General features: G+C 38.2%; 1 protein-coding gene and 1 long non-coding RNA gene across 9 annotated transcripts in view; both read left to right on the forward strand.

The window, feature by feature from the left end:
* Nucleotides 1-3: 3 nt before the first annotated feature.
* The window catches only part of LOC108448349, a 47,979-nt gene continuing 28,083 nt past the window's right edge, over nt 4-19,899 (forward strand). For 7 of the 8 annotated variants that reach the window (XR_001864238.1, XR_001864234.1, XR_001864232.1 and 4 more), the window contains exons 1-2: nt 4-89; nt 8,375-8,459. This is a non-coding gene — a long non-coding RNA (uncharacterized LOC108448349). Of the gene's footprint in view, nt 7,659-8,374; nt 8,460-19,899 lie in introns of all 8 variants that reach the window. The other variant, XR_001864236.1, reaches the window with a different exon arrangement.
* LOC103620302 (leukotriene B4 receptor 1) lies at nt 11,476-16,388 on the forward strand. Its single transcript, XM_017741064.1, has one exon. It carries the CDS (start codon nt 13,990-13,992, stop codon nt 14,998-15,000), a length of 1,011 nt encoding a protein of 336 aa, XP_017596553.1. The 5' UTR covers nt 11,476-13,989; the 3' UTR covers nt 15,001-16,388.

A 19,899-nucleotide genomic window follows, 5' to 3' on the forward strand; every position in this document is an offset into this window, starting at 1 on the left:
CGGGCGCTGGGGCCCCGCCCGCCCGCCGCTCGATCCTGGCTGTGGGAGCTCGATCTCCCCGCGGAAAGCCCTGTCAGTGTGGCCGACAGGTAGGGAGGGCACCCCGCAGCCCCGGGCTGGGGCCGACAGAACGCTCTGAGGAGGGAGACGTGCTGAGGGAGGAGAGCGTTTGTCTCTCACTGTTACGTCTACAGTTGTGCGGTCGTGATAAATTCTAACAGCGAAGTAATGGGCGTTTGCTGCAAAACATGTCTAAAAATAAGTAGCGCATAAGGGGCGTGGTCAGAATGGTTTAAGGGAAAGCCAAAGTACATGGGAGAGCTGGGAATTTTACTATTACACGGTCAAAGGACGGGGTATCTGATATAGAAGCTCATGGGCATATCTGCACTTCAGGCAACACCCGACTAACATGAGAGCTAATTGGTACAGAGGATCCCTGAGATCAGGCGTTTGGCAATACTGAGAGGGAAAAAAAAAATCATTAGACCTTTAAATATGTAACAAGAACAGGCAGACCTGTAATTACAGTAATTTGGAACCAGAAGGGTTGTAAGCCTTTGTGCTTCAGCAATACCAGTTAGTAGGGGCTACGTGCTCTCTTTGGTGTACAGGTAGTTTGGTGGATGTCTTTGTGTGGAGAGGAACGAGGAAGGGTATCCACAGATGAAGAAACTAAACAGACAAAAAAATGGTACTTGGAACCAGTGTAACAACAGCTCATGATCAGTAATGATTGTGCTGATGGGCCAGACAAGGTATCCTTGATTCACTCATATATCTACTGTTGCTGTGGAAACACACTTTCTGAGCCAGATGTTATCAATTCATGCTCAGGATAAAGCTATTTCTGATAAGGTTATTTTGCAACAGGAGCACTGCACTGTCTGCTTCACAGCTTCTTACATCCCCCCTAATTTTCAGAAGTGTTCCTACCTTGAATAGTTAATACACTACCATGAACAATGTAACAAGTGAAGACATGTGAGTGAAAGACAAATAGAAGTAGAAAACTACTCAGTGACTTGGTAACTCCTACCAACACCAACTAAGGTATAAAATTGAAATTCTTCTTGCCTCACTGAATTCAGTGTTCAACAACTTCTGTGATTCCTGAAGACGGACGTGTCAGAGATTTGTGTGTGAAGGCAGAATCTGGTAAATCAGATATACAGCCTACTGAGAGGAGTTTAGAAAAATTATGTTGTCTTGGCATTGACATGGAAGGAGAAGAATACATCTTCCTCCTGAAATAAGAGAAGAAAAAGCAACAAATCATTTAAGGAGGGTAAGGCTAAGGCTAAATCTAGACTCGCCTTTTTCTAGGCAGCAGCCACACCTTGTGTATTTACATCCAACAAATCCAAAGACAGGTGCTTAGTCACTGTGCAAGTGCTGACATGAAATGACCTCCTACTAAAACAAACTGCAGGGTGTGCAAGTATGACTGACTAAAACTGATTGCAACAGTGAACCTGGTGTACGAATTAAAAGTTACAAAATGCAGCAAAAGACCTTATGGGAGGGTAAAACAGTATTTAAAAGAATGACTGTGTCTGAAATCAGTTTTCTCTCATGGTCAAAAGCCCCAAAATGCACATGTCCAAATAGCCTGTCTGGGATCACTTGTACTGTGACGCAAGATTCAAGGAATGACACCTGTCAAGTCCTCTTCATCTTGTGGGTTTTCTCGGGTGGCATCAAAGCATCATCTTGGGACAGATTTTCTGTGCCTTGCTGTAGGCCTCTCAAGCACAGGCCTTTTGGGCTTGATGTACACTTTGCATTTGTCGGCATTTACAAGTGCTCCTATTGATTATCACATAGGTATCACTTCTGTAACCATTTCCTCATCAATTCTACTCAAGATGTCTTCAAACCAATCTTAATATTTCCTTTACAAATCTCTGTGCTGTTTTGACAGCTGGGAATGTCTTCGCACTTCACTAAAATACTTTCCATCTAATTCTGTTCCAGGAAAAGGCTTCTAAGCACATAATAGCTATTCCTGCAACCCCAGGCTCTTTAGATAACTGTCTTTCAGCTGGTGAATCAAGTAGTGTATGTTGGTTTTTTCCTTTTATTGTGTCCTTTTGTGAGATCAGGACCATTTGCATTTAAACACAAAGTAAATTAAGCTCTTTGCCTTTGTAAGGTTTAAATATGCACAGCAAATTTCTGTTTTCACACTGAGTGCCTGGTCCTGTTGTCACTCACACCAACAAACCCAGGAGCCTGGACACACGGCATTGCTTTCCAGCTGATGATACCCTGCTATTAATTGAGTCAGTGTAACTATTTCCAGGGGCTGTTTTGTTAGAAGAGCAATCCAGCTCTTTCTCCACAGAGAATGACTTGACAACAGGGCATGACTTCCCAACAGCAGTTCGGGAACATGACCCTGTGTAGCCACACAGAAATCTACCAGTCATCACCCAAGGCAGATTCAAAGAATAACAGAACCAACAGAACTACACATCTGAACTGCCAGTAAAATGCCAGCTGGGTTATTATTTTATGAAATTCATTCTATATACTGCTTCCTTCACATGTTTCGTATCCAAAGCTGCCTAGAAATGGAAAATGAAGTTGTTACAGTTGAACTACTGATAAAAGGAGTACTGCATCTTTTTCACTTATGTATGAAATGAAAAAAAATCATTATCCATAATTCAGAGGCCAGTGTGTTACCACTGTAGAATTTTTTTTTATGTTCATAATCCATCTTCTAAGAAAATATTCTTTACTTCTTCCAAAAAATCCACACCATAGAAATAAATTATATTAAACACCAGAAACTACGGTGTCAGTAGCATTATCTTTGTTTAAGACTTTTTGAGGGCTTTCACTGGCAACTTGACAAAAATTGTGAGTTGGATATGAGTTTGCACACTGGTTATTTAAAAGTAACAATCCTTTCCAGAAATCTACTGTTTGCTTAAATGTCTTTTATTTGATTGAACAGAATTCTCTGTTTGCCTCTGATCCTTGCCATTTAAGTGGTGTTTGTATTGGCTCAAATACCCTCAAACAGGACTGTGCTGAGTTACACGAGTAGAAGACAGCCAGTTTCAAAGAAAGATTTGAAGACAACCAAAAGTGTTGTCACAAATCTACTCTGTCCTTGCACCTCAGCGCAGTAGCACAGTCCCAGGGCACAATCTGACATATTTGAACTGGGGCTGCAAAGACACTTCCTCCTTTCACTTCTCCCTGCTTCCTCAGCACTTCACATCCACTTCCATATTGTTGCCTATGGTTCTGCTCAGTAGCATTAGGACTGTAAACAAAACTTGTGTTCCTCATTGTCTTTCTGGCTAAATTTGGTTACAGTGTCAAAGAGGGACTGGAAAAAAGGGAAGAGGGCAATTGGGTAGTGGGAGTACTGAAATATAGACTTACACAAACATCAACCCACAAACTCAGAGCCAGGGTAGGATAACCACAATTAACAGATTAACAGTCACTGTCATCTCTCTATCTTCAAACCTTTAAGCCATATAATAGAGATCGTATTACTCCTTTGACTCATGTTTTGCTAAAGCAAATCAGTTTATCCTTGTAAACCATCCATGTAATAGAGCTTCATAGTAAATTGTGAAGATTTAATTACTGACAAGCTGAATTTCAGAATTCCTGCTCAAAGAGAATTTTGTTAGAATCTGTGAGTGAGGAATTTTTAGCAAGAATGCTCAGACTTAAATAGTGGGACTTTTACTCAAGATTTAATCAGAGCTGGTATTCTGGGTTGGACTACTGAAGAATTTTGGAATTGGAGCTAGGCAATATATGGAATTTTAAAAAATTTAAAAATAAAGGGTGGCATGGGAAGATGAAAAGGGGAGATACAATTTTGTGTAGGATGAATATATGAGGAAAAGTGTTGAAAATATAATCCATGTTGTGATGAAAACTGAGTAGGTTGAACCCTCAGGGACAGTTTATGTCTTGCACAAGTTCCCACAAAGTACAACTTCCCAGCACACTGCAAGAGTGGTAGAACCTGACACCTTTTGCTGTGCAGAGAAACTGAGGCCCTCTGACGTAGAAAGCTGTCAAGGTGGTTGTAATCTGCAGACAAGGTACTTTTTTCTGTGAAGAGAAGATTTGGAGAAAAAGCAGAATTTGGCATGCTTAACAAGTCTTACAAGAATTAGGGTGGTTGGAGAGGGCACAGTGACATGAGTCAAGCAGCAGCATTTCAGGATTCTAGTCCACAGATAATGAAAAGGCAAGAGCCCACTGTTTAATGAGCAGTTTCATCCAGTGTCACACCTGTTTAGTATCCCAGCTGGACAGGGTGTCAGGGAAGTCACAGAGAAATACAGGGCTTAGGAAATCTGCTAGCTCAGAGCTACTTCTGAAGAGACACAACACTGCTACTTCTGCATCCGATGGATTACTGACAAAAGTGAATCCATCTCTGCAAACACAAGTGTGTCCAGAAGAACTGAAACTGGTGTCAGTAATTTAGTAATGTATTGAAGGGGATGTTAGTCTTTGCCTAGTCTCCATAAGGTTTCACTCACTCATTTTCGGTGCTAAATTTTTCCAACACTGAAGGATGGAAAAACATCTGACCCTGATCACATTTGTTGAGAGACTTCGCTTCAGCCTGTAAGAAACAATCTGAGAGTTCCTCTTTAGTTGGTGCATTAAAAAATGAGAGTTTACCTGAGCTTAAAAGATATGTAAAGATTTTTGTCTTCATTTTATAATTATGTCTCTTTGGCTCTGAAATGTGTATGCAATCCCACCAAAAGATACATCTGTAAAGCAAATGTCATCTTAGATGTGAAGATGTAATGTCCATAGACCACCCATTTATTTTCTATCCTTTGAATCCAGATTATCACATTAAAAACTAGATATGAATAGGAAAACTGACTACACTTAAAAACCAAATAGGACAGACCCACATTTTAGCAGACCCACATTTTAGCAAAGTTTCTTGATTAACATTAAAAACAAACAAAATTAACAAGATTAACAAAATTAATTGTTAAGATCTGAATTTTGACTGCCACTGAATGTAAAAATAAATGCCTGATCTGCTGTTTTGCTGGTACCATGTTCTACAGTAAGAGATAGGCTACAAATGCACAGGCACTTTACTGTCCCATCCTTTGGGCAGGTTAAGTTATAAAGTATTGCTTGATGATTCCTGTAAGGACACAGTTTCCTTCTAGACTGAGGGACACAGGCAGGTGGGAACAGTTAATCATGGGGCAATGGCTGAATCAGCAGCATCATGAGTAGCATCATGTGAGGCTCTATCAAACATGTCAGTGCAAAAATACAGTTACAGAGAAATTAAGGTTGGAAGGGACTTTTGAAGGTCATTATTTTAATCCTTTGTTCAAATCATAGCTATGATCAAATTTGGATCAGGACAATTATTTTGTTAGTTCTGTTGGGCAAATAAGTGAATGTCAAATGAATATTCTAATAAAATTCCACCATTTCCTTTAACACATTCCTGGTAACAACACTGAATAAAGGACATATTAAACAGGCAGCAGTGAACTGACCTGTCATGTTTTAACCTGAGTAATGATATTTTAGAGACCCTTGTGGACATATTAGAAATGGGAAGCTTACCAAAGGCTATCTGGACATAGTACTTTGAGAAGATGGATTTAGTTGGAAATTTTTTTTTTTTAAATTAGTATGCTAAAGACAGCTTGAGATGTTGTAAATATTGTTGCCGTGCTATAATGACAATAAACTCACACTCATAAGAGTTTCTTCATGGTATGGTGAAATTAATTTGGCTATCAGTGCTTGGCAGCTGGGAATGAAGCTGCTCAGATTACAAGCCAGAGAAGCAGTAAAAAATGGGTACCGCTATCATGTGACATGAAAACAAATTTTCTGCTGAAAGCAAGAAATACGTGAGTGTTCCTGTAAAAGGTTGTACCATTATGAAGCAATTTCAACTCTTCTACTTGTACCTCATTCTAACATAACTTGTGAAGATGGTTCTGCTGTGTTTGTGTGCTGCAAAGATGCATTGATTAGCTGCAGAAAACAGTTCTCTCAAAGCTGCTCTCTTACTCTGTTTTATTGGGTATTTCCTCATGTTGGCAATCTGCTAGACAGTACTGATGTTTTTCTTTTGTGTTTACACAAGATGATTGTTCTCAGATAATACAGAAAGACTAATAGTGTTTAAAATGTGAGTTCTTTATAAATGTGTGTTTAAAATCTGGTTTTATATCCTTTACAGTTGTCTTCTTGATATCTGTATAAACTTTTATAGAAGTCAGTATTACATAATGACAACAACCTAGCAAATCTCCTAAATTATAAAATTGAGCCTAACACTGTTCAAAACTTCCATCAGAGGACTAGAACATGGGTAAAGTTTGTGACTGGATCTGTGATTTGTCATGCCAAGGGGGATCCCTAGTAATTTTGTCAAAGGATACTCATCAGCAGTGTCTAGCAAGAGTCTTAGCCATGTTTTCCATACTATGTTGTCTGTTTTTCACTCACTAACAGACCTCAGAATGTGCCAAAAACCAACCCTTTGTATCAGGGTATGTTGCACATGGCAAACACTTTGCTGGGCCAACATGAGGTACATGCAGCTAACCCCAAGGGGAGCCAGGGCAGCACAGCTGCAGCGAGAGCTTCAGTGACACTGTGGGCAGATACCACAGGACTTGGTGAATAGTCACAAACTCAAAAGACAGGAAAACAACAATCATGAGAGAAAGAGTAGTCACACATTTGCTTTGTCAGAAGAGATATTAAAGAGATACAATTCAATACCATAGAGGATTAAATGCTTCCCACACAGCCAGACGTAACAAGACACAAAGCTACCAAGAAAAAAGTAACAGATGCAATTAAAGCTGCCTTTCATACAATACCAAATAATGGCAATTTTAGATTATACTTGACTTATAGTGGTTTAAGCACAGAATAGGGGACACAGCAGAGATAAAAAGCTCTACCAGTCAGAGGATAACCTATGGTTTAAGGATTACAAGGTAATTGCATCACATGAGGAGTTCTATGATTGTGGAGCATCTGGAGTAAATGAAGGAAGAATGACACAGTGACCTTTGGAACAAAGTCTTCTAAGTATTAGAGCACAGACTGGCATTGAGAAAGACAAAAGCTAATTATTATTTTTGTGGTTTGAATGTAAACTAAACTAATCCCCAATTAGAAAAAAAAAAAAAAAGCCAAAAAACCCAACATGTTTGAGTGCAGTATGGCCAGCCCTGTTACACTGCAGCAGGGTGAGACAGACTGGAGATGAGGGAACTTTGACCTCTGTGTGTCTCGATTTCTTTTGCTTTCCGTCATCAGCACGCTGTGATTTAATTGAACTATTGAATTTCAGAACTAGTCTGTTGTCTGTTCCTCTGTCTGAAAGAAGCAAAATACCTGAATGAAGAGACAGTGAGAAGATGATGAAAAGCATGGGACGATTTCTATATGGGGTATAGGAAGGTATATAGGTATATTCATGTGTGTAAGAACTCTTCAGTCTGCAACTAAGAAATGACTGACAGATGTAGGGTTTAATCAAGGAAGGACTGTGGAAAGGATGAACATGGATGTGCTGTTCACTCTTTTTCCAACATATGAACTGTGGGGAGCCAGCTGGAGCCAACAGGAGACCAGCAAACAAGCAAGAGGAGGTGGGTCTTCACACAGCGTGGATCAAAGCTGCAGCGCTAAAAGTTCACATGAGTTCAAGGATGGGCTTAGGAAGTCTACAGAATAAATGTCCACAAAGCTTTATTAGACACACAGAAACCATCCCTGATTCAGGAAACTCCTCAGCTGTAATTCACTGAATGCCAGAGTATATGTAGGACAAGTATAGACACAAATGGCTTGTTCCTACATTCTTCTCTAAGCACCTGCTTGTGGCTGCTACCAGAGACAAGATACTGGGCTAAAAGTACTTTTTGATCTGACTTAACACTAGAACATAAGAAATAATTCTGCCTAAAACCAGATCGCGTAATTAGCCTCAAGAGTCAAATATAGGAAAAGTATGACATCAGATGATTTTACAGTCTATTAGCTTTACATTCTGTTAAATTCCATAAATAATTAATTTTTTTAACTAAGAAAATGGTGCTACCACTTTCTTCCAGTGAAAGCACTTGCTTCATTTAATAGAGAAGTTATCATTGTTCAGTCATTTCTAATATTATATAAAAGTTCTACAGAAACAATAGCTCACATTACAGAATGATAAAAAATTACCTGTGCCTGAAGTTTGCATATCTTACACTATTTCCATACAATATATGATGTGTGTACAATATATATGTGTTTACTAAATAGCTGTTAGTGTAGCTCTGTGTAGCATCTCAGAATCAATCCTGATTACTTTTTGTTTCAGATTAAGAATGCTTGGACAAGACCATTCTGAAGAGCAGCATGGCACAGGGTGCTCGTTTCTCTGGCTATGCAGAAAAGAATGTCAGGTATGCTAATTACTAAGTGACTGAGCACACAGGCATTCCTAACACACATGGTGCCTACTACAGAGCAGGAGAAAGATCCTTGTGTTCCCCATAAAATCAGTACAGTCTTTCTAATTTCAGCACAGTTTACCAGCCTCCTGACACAAGGCCACAAAATCAAGACTTCATGTCACACTGAGACCCAAGCTTAAGGTGTGTGTAATAAAGGAATTAAATAAGTCTTCAAAGGTGCTCAAATCTGCTGAACAGGGTTGTTTCACAACCCAAGAGATCACAATGTGATCTGCTTTACAAAGAGAAGACACAAATGGAAACTACACTGAAGAACCAATTGTTAATATAATTACCAACTTTCCAAACTTTGTTCCTTCAGAGGCATAGAAAATGAAAATTATTTCTTAAAATGAATGTTATTTTTTGTCACAGAGGGAGCTGTCTGTACTGTATCAGGTAAAACAGAATGTAGCACTGGAAATGGATATGTATCAAAACAGAATGCAGAGAGGTAGAAATACAAGTATTTCGAAAATAATGTGATGTACAAGACAAAAAAAAGACATTGTGATTTTTCTCCGTAAGTTTGTTGACATTTTAATCACAATCACCTAACCTTCTTATGCAAAGGAATCAGTTTTGTGGAGACCCATGGCCTTGAACGTCGTGCACCCTGTGCAGAGAAAGGCAGCACCGCCGGGCCTGCAGGCTCAGCCAAAAACCAAGGGATGGTTTCCCAGTGCCGCCCTGTGTTGCAAACACAGAAGTGCACGGACAGCCCCTTCCACGCGGGCAGGGCAGCTGCCGTCTGGTGCTGCTGCTCAGGCACTGCAGAGTATCTGTTTGTGGGTTTTTAATCACAGGTCTTTCACTGAGACGTGCTTTGCTAAAAACTTTCTTTCATCAGTGCTGAATAACAAAAAGAGACATTGATCATATAGCAAAATAATATCTCTGTGCAATCCCAGTAAACAAGGTGGAAATGGCAGTAGATTTGGCTAAACTATAAAAAAATAAATCAAGTAATACTTAGCAGCAAGTCATCCAAGCAGTATTGTCATCTGTAACTTATTACTCAAAAGGAGGAGCATGTAAACAGTGTATTTGATTTACTCAGTACCAACTATAGTGCCAGATATGCTTGTATTGTTAAGGATTTTGGCTAGCAACAGTTTGTGTACAAATAGCTCCTTAGTGGTAGCTGATACTGAACAGGCCAGTCTTGCCCTCGATTGTAACAAATCTGTGTATTTTCTGTTCAAAATCTTGTCCTGGAACAGGACACTAAAACTGTATACGTTCATAATGTCAAGAAAAGGTATCTATAGGTTTTTCCATAATCTCTGCATAATTGTTATTCATATTCCTGCTTACAGTCAGAATTATGAATACAGTTCTACACTATCTTAATTAAGACCTCTAATCTAATGCACCTGGTATGTCTGTACAAGGAAAATATTTTTCTGTGGTTTTCACCATGGGAACATGTTCTGATTACCAGTGATCAGTCTATTAGGGCAAGAAGGGTGCTGGTATGTAAGCATGTCTGATGCACATACAACAGGTGCCTTGGAAGCACTTCCCTGTCACAAGTCCTAAAGCAGTTTTCCCTGAACATAACGAACAGGAAATATTTTCTCTATCCAGCCATATAAAACTATCGTTATTTACTACTGAGCTGGGTAAGGAATACAGATTTTTAATGATGTTAGAATACTGATTAACAACAATTCACACAGAACAGAATATTTCAAACTTCATGGTGCAAAGTACACATCTTTTATTACATTCTGGAACTGATCCCAAGTTCTTCCCTAGGTTATTTTCTCTCTGATAAAGCAGCACTGGGAGTGCTCTTATTTGAATTTGCTACCCCATGGGCTGCTGTCACAAACACTGCAAAACCTTAGAAATATCTGCTGTGTGTCTTTTCCTACACTGCACTTCCCTTTTCAGTAATTGCAGAGCAGAGACATTATTAGCTACTGCACACCTCCATGAAATCCCTTATATAGGAGCCCCTCCTGTAGTCAAGAAAACAACGTTTAGATCAGCTGTGAAGTAGTCCATAGTTCTTTGATCAAGGCTAAGTGTGGCACTTCCACAATGTCCTCAGTAGCACATGCAATTGAGTCTGTTATAAGACATTTGTACAAAACCTGCAAATACACCTTGATTCAATGGCTGAAGAACTGGGGGGTTCAGACTAATAACTCCTTCCCTTTGATATTAACAGACAAATGAGGTTATAACATCAATCTGCAGTGTGTCAGCAGATATGTGATACTTCATAATCATTATTCTACAATCATTTACTAGACAATCATCCAGGGGATCCTTCTGAAGACAAAATATAAAGTGGGTTTTACAAGTCTCCTTGGTAGAGTTCTAGATACAAGTTCCACATTCTGGATTTGCCATGCATCTGCTACTCTGTAAATCCTTACAGGGATGCTCTTACTGCGTGGAGGGGTGGATACACTTTGAGCAGAGGCTCTTAGCATTTTGAAGTGAAACTCTGATTCTCAGAATAAATATGCAAAAGGTGGAAATATCAATTACAATTTACATTTAGGGGTGCAAACACAGCTGTTGGAAAATGCTCAGGGGTAGTGTAAATTATAGAGCATTCACCAGAGGGAAGCTCATGCATTCATTCAGAGTAAAATAAATAATTTGAAGGTTGAGAGAAACACAGCCCTGATACTTAAGCTGAAGCAAACTCTATTCAAGCACAGGCTTTTTGAGCTTGGAAAGTTTTCAGAAGTTATTTGCCAATCTAAAGGTAACAGACTTACAGAAAATTTCCTGTATTGGTGACTGAGTTGTTGCACTACATATAATATGCATGCACACAAAAAACATAAATTGTTTTGGTTTTTTTTAACACACAGATGCAGCCTAGTTTCACTGCTGTGATGGAGTAGACCAGAACTTCTGTGGTCCAAAGTCTAAATGCATTCATACATTAAAGCCCACCCACATGTGGTCACTAGAGTGAGTAAGATACTGAATTGTTTAGCCACTGTTGTGTTTAGCATGTTATTGGCTACATTACATTGCTCCCCCTCTTAATGGGAATATTTGCTAAATTGCCCATAAAGTTTGTGTGCTACTAATGTAAATTTGATAAATAGCAGCCAGACACTTTTAGAGAATATTAAAGACAGCTTACGGTCTGAAGTTTTCATAGTGATCCAACAGTCACATAGAGCTGCTCAGAAACATGCTCCTGACCTACTGTTAACTCCAATGTCTGAGATATTTGGTCTAATAGCCTGGCTTCAGAGTCTTACTCAAGGAAATCTTAGCAGTTCAACACTTCTCTGGGATTTTTTTGAAACAGAAGTTCCAGGCTGTGGCTGCAATTCAGAGATTCGTTTGTTTTCTTGTTTAAATGAGAGATACAGCCAGAGGCAGAGGCTGTCCGGCAAGCAAACTTCAACTCAAGTGGAGAAACGTGTTTCTGGAAAATGTAAGGGCAGATGCTCCGGAAGTTCAGCCAGATCTATACACTACTGGATTAGAACTGTACTCATACCAATGGTTCAGACAACTGCTCTTTTCCACCAAAAGTAAAGTTTTAGAGAGGAAAATCCTACAGAGGTGTCACACAATGGTACAGAACATACAGGTGCTTTTAGGGATCCTTGGTAGAACGAGGACAAGGTTGTAGCTACAATTAGAGCTTCATTATGAGGTAAAAATTCACTCATCAGCATACCTTATTGTTATCTACAATTTCTAGCAGTTAGTGTACCTTACTGCTGCACAGGATTTTTAGCAATTATCCCAGCTTTCAGTTAAGCAGAATTTCTTGTAATCAGTGTAGCTTTCTTTACTATCTAGAGCCTTTGGTTATGTAGGCTTTTAGTCACCTGGGCTCTCTGCAATTCAGGTCAAAGTCTTGATAATCGGTGTGTGACACAACAGTCATAATGTAAATTGACTTTACTTAAAGAACCTGCCAGTCCCTGTAGCACTGGATGACAGGAGATACTGGACATCTCTCCTTAAAAATAAGGAGAGAAATCTGCAATTTAGTTCAATCTAGATATGCCACTGGCAATAAATTAAAAATAGTCTATGAAGGTACTTCTGGAGAAATAATGTATGTAAAGGTGATTTCATTAGAAGAAGAGATACTGCCCAGCACTTCTCCCATTAGTTAATTTTCACAAGTGGTTTCCAGAAATTCCCTTCAGAATACAAACAACTTGTTTCAGATTTTCCCCTACCCGATGCTCATTAAGTGTGGTGAAAAAAAAGGAACTGGAATCATGTATCAGATTAAATCCCAATTTAAATCTTTATTACACAAATAGTATTTTAAAGATATAATACTTACTTCAGTGGGGTTATTCTGGATTTGCTTTCGATCTCATTATACTCTTATGAGAGCAAAACTGGCTAAGCTGCTTTGGGGGTGCTCATGTTGCAATCCTTTTTCCATGGTGAAAAATACTTTTTGACTTAATACTATGCACTGTGTTTGCCAGGTTTGTAAAATTAAGGAAATAATCTGTGTCACGTTCTTAAATTTAAGAAAGCTATAAATAACTCCTTTGTTTCTGTGAACCTTTTTTTATGGTAAATACCCTTCCAGTTCCACTTCCCGAATATTTCTGTTGGCTCTGCTGTTCTAGTTCCTCCTTTAACATTTTAGAAATGAACTTCAAAAGATGTTTTGAGATCAGGATAGCAAAATGGTTTCATACTCTTTGGCTAGACTCTGAAGAACTTAGGATTCATTTAGGATTTGAATACTGCACTGACTACCAAGTTTCCTAGGAAAAGTCATGAAGTTATAGCCCATTGCTGGCACAGCAGGACAATAACATAATGATATATTTTCTCTCTGACATGAAGCATCTCCTATAACTCTACATCCAGACTGAATATTCTGATGGTTATTGTTTGGTACAGTACAAATAGGACAAGTGTTGATTTCCTTTATGCCAGGGTATTTCTAAAATATGTTTGACTCTTTTCTGCAGAATTAAAAATGATGACATGAAGGTAGTAAGCACACTTTTTTGTGCTTTAAAATTCATGTCAAACGTGTAATGCACATTTTTAGTTTACCTACCACCCCTCTTTTTTTTGTTTTTATAAAGTGCTGAGTTTATTCATAGGAGCAAGAATAGAATAGCATAAAAAGGGTTTCTTTCTCCTCACTGCCGTTGATTAGATCAGTAAGATCACAACAGTAGCAAGTTTCTTTAAATAGGGACACTTTAGAAAGACTAGCAACATGCTTTAAAATTTGCTGAAGCACAATGGATGTATAACTAACAGCAAAGTCAGGTCCTGTACTGTATTTTTATTTTTGCTTTGTATGCAAAAATACCCATCCTCCTAAACAACCGGAACTGTCATATGTGGTCAGATGTCTGTAAGAGTGAGCATGAGGATGTGAGCTCATAGTCTGTGTTAGCCTTCAGAACACCAGCTAGAGGAGAACTTTCAAGTAGTTTGCCAACACCTTCAGAATAAAGCAGAGCGCAGAGCAACCAAGAACGGAAGAATTTCCAGAATGAGTCAAGCTGAGGAAAGCAGTGTCAACTCAACATGGAATATTGTGAGGTCAGTAGTCTGCATAATACTGAGCTTGTCATTTATTATTGGCACCCCTGGCAACTGCATCGTCATCTGGACTGTTTGTACAAAAATGAAGCAAGTATCTCTTTCAGTCCTGCTGATCTTGAACCTGGCCATTGCTGATGTCCTTGTACTGATCACTTTACCAGTTTGGATTTACTCCTTTGCTGACTCATGGATTTTTGGAGTCATCTTCTGCAAAATTCTGGTTTTCATTATTTACTGCAGCATGTATGCCAGTATATTTCTGATTACAGCACTCAGCTTGGAGCGACTAATGGCTGTGTTTTACCCTTTCACAATTCAAACATACAGAAGAAAAGGAAAAATTTCTTTGATTGTGTTCCTCATTTGGTTCCTGTCTATTGCTTTTGGCATTTCTGTCATTCCATTTCAAGAGACAGAAGAAATGAACGGTCGACTTTTATGCACGTGTCGCAACTACTCTTCTAATAGACAGAAAGTGTCATATCTTCTGCTGGAGACCCTTGCAGGTTTTGTAATCCCTTTCTTAATCATTTGCACTTGTTATGTGTGTGTTGCAAGAAGAATAAGCAGAATGACTTACCACTCCAAGCAGCGATCAGAACGTCTCATTGCCAGCGTTGTGGTGGCGTTCATTCTGTGCTGGGTCCCTCACCATCTCTTTAACATCCTGGATATTATTTCAATTGAAACAGAACTCTCTAATGAGGCGATGTCCTTGGCACTGGAAGAAATTGTAGACAAAGGAGTGTACATCTCTGGAGCACTCGTATTCATCAGTAGCTGTATTAACCCTCTGCTTTATGCTTTTGCTGCACGAAGGTTTCAGAATCACCTGAGGTTTGCCAAGATGTCAAAGCTGTTTGAACAGATCAGTCAGACTGTAACAGAGGAAGACAAGAAAAGAAGTCTGGTTGTAGCCAAACATGAAGATCCTTTGATAGGCACAGAAAATCTCTGACAGTGAATAATCTGTGCCATTCCTTCAGCAGTCCTTTCTCATCATACTCTCAGTTTCATTTATTGAGCAGTTCAGGGAAAGCTGGAGATAAAGAAAAGCTTTTTGGGTTTTTTTCTTGTGTGTTTTATAACAATTGGCATTGACAACTCAGTTCATAACGTAATATTTCCATCATGAAATGAGCACTATTCCACTGTTGCTGAGAGCCTCAGCAAGGTAGCTAAAAGCTCAAATTGTAAGAAATGCAGCATTTTAACTTTCCATTAAAATTATTTCTGATTTCTACAAAGTCTGTGTGCAGAAAACAGAAAAGAACTGCATGTGGAAAGGAGAGATTTTGAAAGCTTCTAACTAAGTTTTTCTTCAGAAAAAAAATTACTGCATATTCAAAAATCCTTATATAATCTAAAGTTTTAAGAAGTTAAATTCTTTATATGGGTTAGAATGGTTTTTAAATGTACTAATGACACAAAACTCTTCTGGCTTGATGGAAAATCTAAAGGTGTTTTTATTCATTACTTTATTTAAGTTTGAAAGTAATAAGGGTTGTTTACACAGTCAAGCTCATTTACTGCATTATCTTGGGGTAGTAGGTTTGAACAAGTCAAATGTGGAGTGTGACATCCCTCCAGAAGAAGCGGAAGGTATGAGAACTGTGTGGTATGGCTAACATCACTGCAGACTGCATGCTATATTTGATGTCAAACACATTGCATGCTTCAGTGGCAATTAAACTATTGGTGTATTAAATATATATACTTTGAGTATCCTCAAAATTTTTGATTCAAAGAAGTTAAGCTTCCAAGATGTCTATTAAATTATGGGGGAATTGGATCATGCTCAGGTGAGGAGGAAGGAGAGGTCCCTGGTATTATTTTTTATGTGTAAGAAAGTTATGGCAGCAGTACAAGTGTCTAATATCATAAGAACTTTGCCTTGCAAATAAAAGCAGTATTTTTTTCTTCTCTTATGGAATAGTGGACTTTGCCATAAGAAACCAATAAGACTTGTATTTGCAAGGTCTTTAGTTTTGTGAATGTGTGCAAACTCACTGTGAAAAACTGCATGGCATCAAGTGTTTGCTTTTGATGTTTTATTTATTTCAATTGTGCCTAACATATTTTATGCTTACTTTTGTTAATTTTTAAGTCAATAATTTGTAATAAGATCAAGATAACTACTGATTACGAAGCATACTGTAATTTCATATACCCTGTTCTGGACAGCTGGTAAATAGCTACATTACTCATCTTTACAAAGAAATTACAAATACTAACTAGAAGTTAATTTTTTAAGTCTGATTGTGTCACAGTAAAGGATATTTGAGTTGTATTAATTTAGCTTATAAACTAAAATAAACATGAGGAAGTAAAATCCTTAGCCGTTAATGGAAGAGTATTTCTCTAAACTTTGCATATATATTTGTTATTCCTGCTTGTTATCAAAAAGTATTTTTTCTCCTGAATAGTAGAAAAGTCCACAGCACAGAGGGTTTTCCTTCAATAGCAAGGTCTTGTTTGCAGCACGTAGTAAGCAACAGATGAAACCTGTTAGACTTTACCCCATCTTTTACCTACCACTCTTTTTCACCCCTCTAATGGCTTTTAATTGCTATAGTACATTCAATATAGCAATGTGACATTATCTCACCAAAAAACCAGCAACTCCAGTTATCTACTCATAAAAAAGTGAAGCTGTTTTTTGCAATATGTTCTTGAGATAGCAATCACTCACTGTTCAACAACACAGAACAGATGAGGAGATTTACTATCTCATGAGCCCATGAGCTCTGCAACTGAACTTCTAGACCACAAGGAGTCAAGCATTGCACAACTCACAGGGTGGAAGAAGACCCAGACAAACTTTAGTACAAGCTAAAGTTTTCCTTTCTATCAGTCTGTGCATGAATTTTCTGCCTCAATATTAATTTTTCACATTTTTTCTCCACTGCTTTTTACTCACGACTGCAGTACTGAAGTCCTTGTAAAACATGAGGTCCATCAAGGAGCTAGAGCTGTCCCTCTTAAGTTCTTATTAATGGCCTTGGTTCTGCCTCCAGTAGACAACCATCTCTAAGGTCTGTGTTTCTTTTGAAAGCTGTTTGAGAAGTAGAAGATACTAATATAGCAACCTTAACTAATTTCACTTTTATGTAGAGTAAATAGAGTTAATTCTTGCCAATGTTGGTAGGCACAGTTAAAACCCCCACTGATGTCATATTTTGTCAACACAACAGTCATGTAACTGGCACCATTAGGGCTAACCTAAAAGTACAAGCTGATGCTGGTGTCTGCTGCTTCCTTGAGCAGGTACACATCAGGTCTAGTAATGCAGCCAGATTTATCACTTCATCAGTGCTAACATGCTCTCACATCTGTCTGTTGTTGAAGCTAGATCAAAATAGTGACTTGGAGGTGAGATCAATCTTCCTAGTGAATCTTGACACACTCAGATTCTCCTGAGAAAACTGAGGCTTCATGTCATTTGAGTTCCTCTTTTTTTTTCTTACTTCCTAATCTTTCCACCCTTGTTTATGAAGTCTGCTCTGTGGTTTCAGTATCCAGCTATTTCTCATGACACAGCAAGGCAAAAGGCTGAGCTAAGAGAGAGCCACTTCAGTCACCTGAGTCAAATCACCTCAGACTACACTGAAGCACAGGGAGCATGATGCAGAGTCAGTGCAACAGTGCTTAGAACACTGAGTACTAGGAGGTGACCAGATAGTTTGAATTTCTCACATTTGTAAAAATTAATAATCTCCTAACATTTATCTCTTAACATTTCAGTATTTCTCAGCCTGAAACTTGCTGTGAACATTCCATGGATTTACATCAGGATTTTTTCACATTTACTGTAGTAGAATCATGCTGCTTAAAGTGAATTTATCTTGTATTAAATGGATTGAAGGAAAGTCTGAGGAATTTTTAGTTTGTACAGCCAATATATAAGAAGGATAGAAAAGAACATAAAGAGAAAGCATCAGCCTTACACCATTTGTTGCCTGTTGACATCAAAATGTTTATGTAGGCATCACAGTAAAAGAGTTATAACAGTTATCGGGATTAAAACAATGGAGCTTTGTGAATGTTTACAGGCAACTCGTAATTTAAGGAGTAGCACAAGGGAAATCAGAGATCCTTATCTGAAAGCAGAAACAGGGTAACTGCATTATAATAAAGAAAAACATAATTTTTTTAAACCACCAGAACATTTTCTAGGAAGAAGTAAAGCAAAAGTTATGAGACTTTTTAAAGACAGTTCAGGCTGCAGTTATGGAGCTCTTAGGGTTACAATTAACAGGACTAAATGAAAGATTTGCCTGCAGTGCTGGGGTGAAAAGGGAAAAAGAACCTGGAAGCTAACAGATGGCACAGAAACAACATAGGAATGCAAATTCTTTCACATTCAAACAAGAGTCTGATAAAGTATAAATATTTTAGAAGATGCAAAATTAGCAAATATTAACGGTGGTGAAGGTTTTCTCTACAGGTTAGTGTACAGCTCTTGTATTCCTCCCTTTTCTGCCTATATTAGGAAAAGGGAAGCCAAAGAAAAGTTATTGGCTTTTTTGAGTAAAATATGAGAAATGAGAACTATGAGAAATAAGTTAGTCAAGATTATTAAGAATCGTATATGGACTTAGAATGAAACTGAGAAGTTCAGCCATGAAAGCTGAGTATTAAAAGAGAACAGACAGGGAAGTGAAAACTATTTAGTTGTAAGGCAGTTTAAGGTTTTTATGAATGCTTTCTTGTCAGATCAGTTAATCACTAAAACAGTTATTTATTAGAAAACTTCTCAGTGTGATCTCCATTGGTAGTCAATAGGTTAAAGAAAAAAAAAAATCCAATAAAACAGAGTTTAGAGAGACATAAGCCTATCCTCTGAGAGGGTGAGTAACTTCTGCTGCTCCTGTTAGCATTAAGAGCTGGGTGTGACCAGGGCTATGATGAGGGACACCAGGATTTCAGAAACTTTACAACACTGTTTACACTCCTAAGAAAGTTCTTGCACTGATAGGTATGGAGATAAGAGAATCATATACTATTGGATTCCTTTGTGTCTTCTTTCCCCTTAAATCAAATATGCTAAAAAATCCTGTGGATGATTCTTAGTAAGGTTCAACATTTTAAAATAGATTGAAGTTGAAGAAATGTTCAGATTAGATGAAAATTATTTTTATGGAATATGTTGAGTCAGTGATTTAAATGATAGAACTAATGAAAAAGATGCCATGAAGTCTTCAAATACAGGTTAAAGAGTCATAGCTCTTAAGTTAGGAATCCTGATTATACGTCTGCTAAACTGCAAAATCCACTCTATCTAATAGAAGTCAGCTATCAGAACTATATCTTAATTGCAAAAGTAACTGGTCCGTCTTCAGTTTTGGCTGCATCTGTGTAGGTACTTAACAGTATATGCAGCTAAGTGCGTCATTGTTTCCACTGGCCATTAACTAGAAAACAGTGTGAACTGCACTGAGACATCTACAGTGTATTGTGATTGAAGTGAAGGGTATGTCCAGATGGTTGTAAATTGGAGGATTGGAAGTTTAGACTGCTCTTGATAGATCTTAAACTGAAAAATCAGGCTTTTCATTTTTGCATAGCAGACCTGTTCATGGTGTAGCACAGTCCATGAAAAATTAAGGGCTAAATATTTCATTTTTGGAGAATTGTGAATTTGAAGCAGTATTTATGGCCTGTCATTAACTGGGTAGTGTCACCATAAGAGCCACAACGGGAGAATAGTTGTGTGAAGATCGCTTCTAGTCACTGCATCACTGATGCTCTGGGAATATATGGCAGTGTAGACAATCTGAAAAAATGTTGCAGATTCCATATCTTAACTCTATTGCGTAATTTCAGAAGCTACCGTAATATTAACATTTACTGTATA

The sequence above is a fragment of the Corvus brachyrhynchos genome, unplaced genomic scaffold (assembly GCF_000691975.1).
Source record: "Corvus brachyrhynchos isolate BGI_N302 unplaced genomic scaffold, ASM69197v1 scaffold26, whole genome shotgun sequence".
Classification (NCBI taxonomy): Eukaryota; Metazoa; Chordata; class Aves; order Passeriformes; family Corvidae; genus Corvus; species Corvus brachyrhynchos.

Coding starts and splice junctions, on each gene's coding strand:
- LOC103620302 (XM_017741064.1), top strand. CDS start 13,990: ATGAGTCAAGCTGAGGAAAGCAGTGTCAACTCAACATGGAATATTGTG.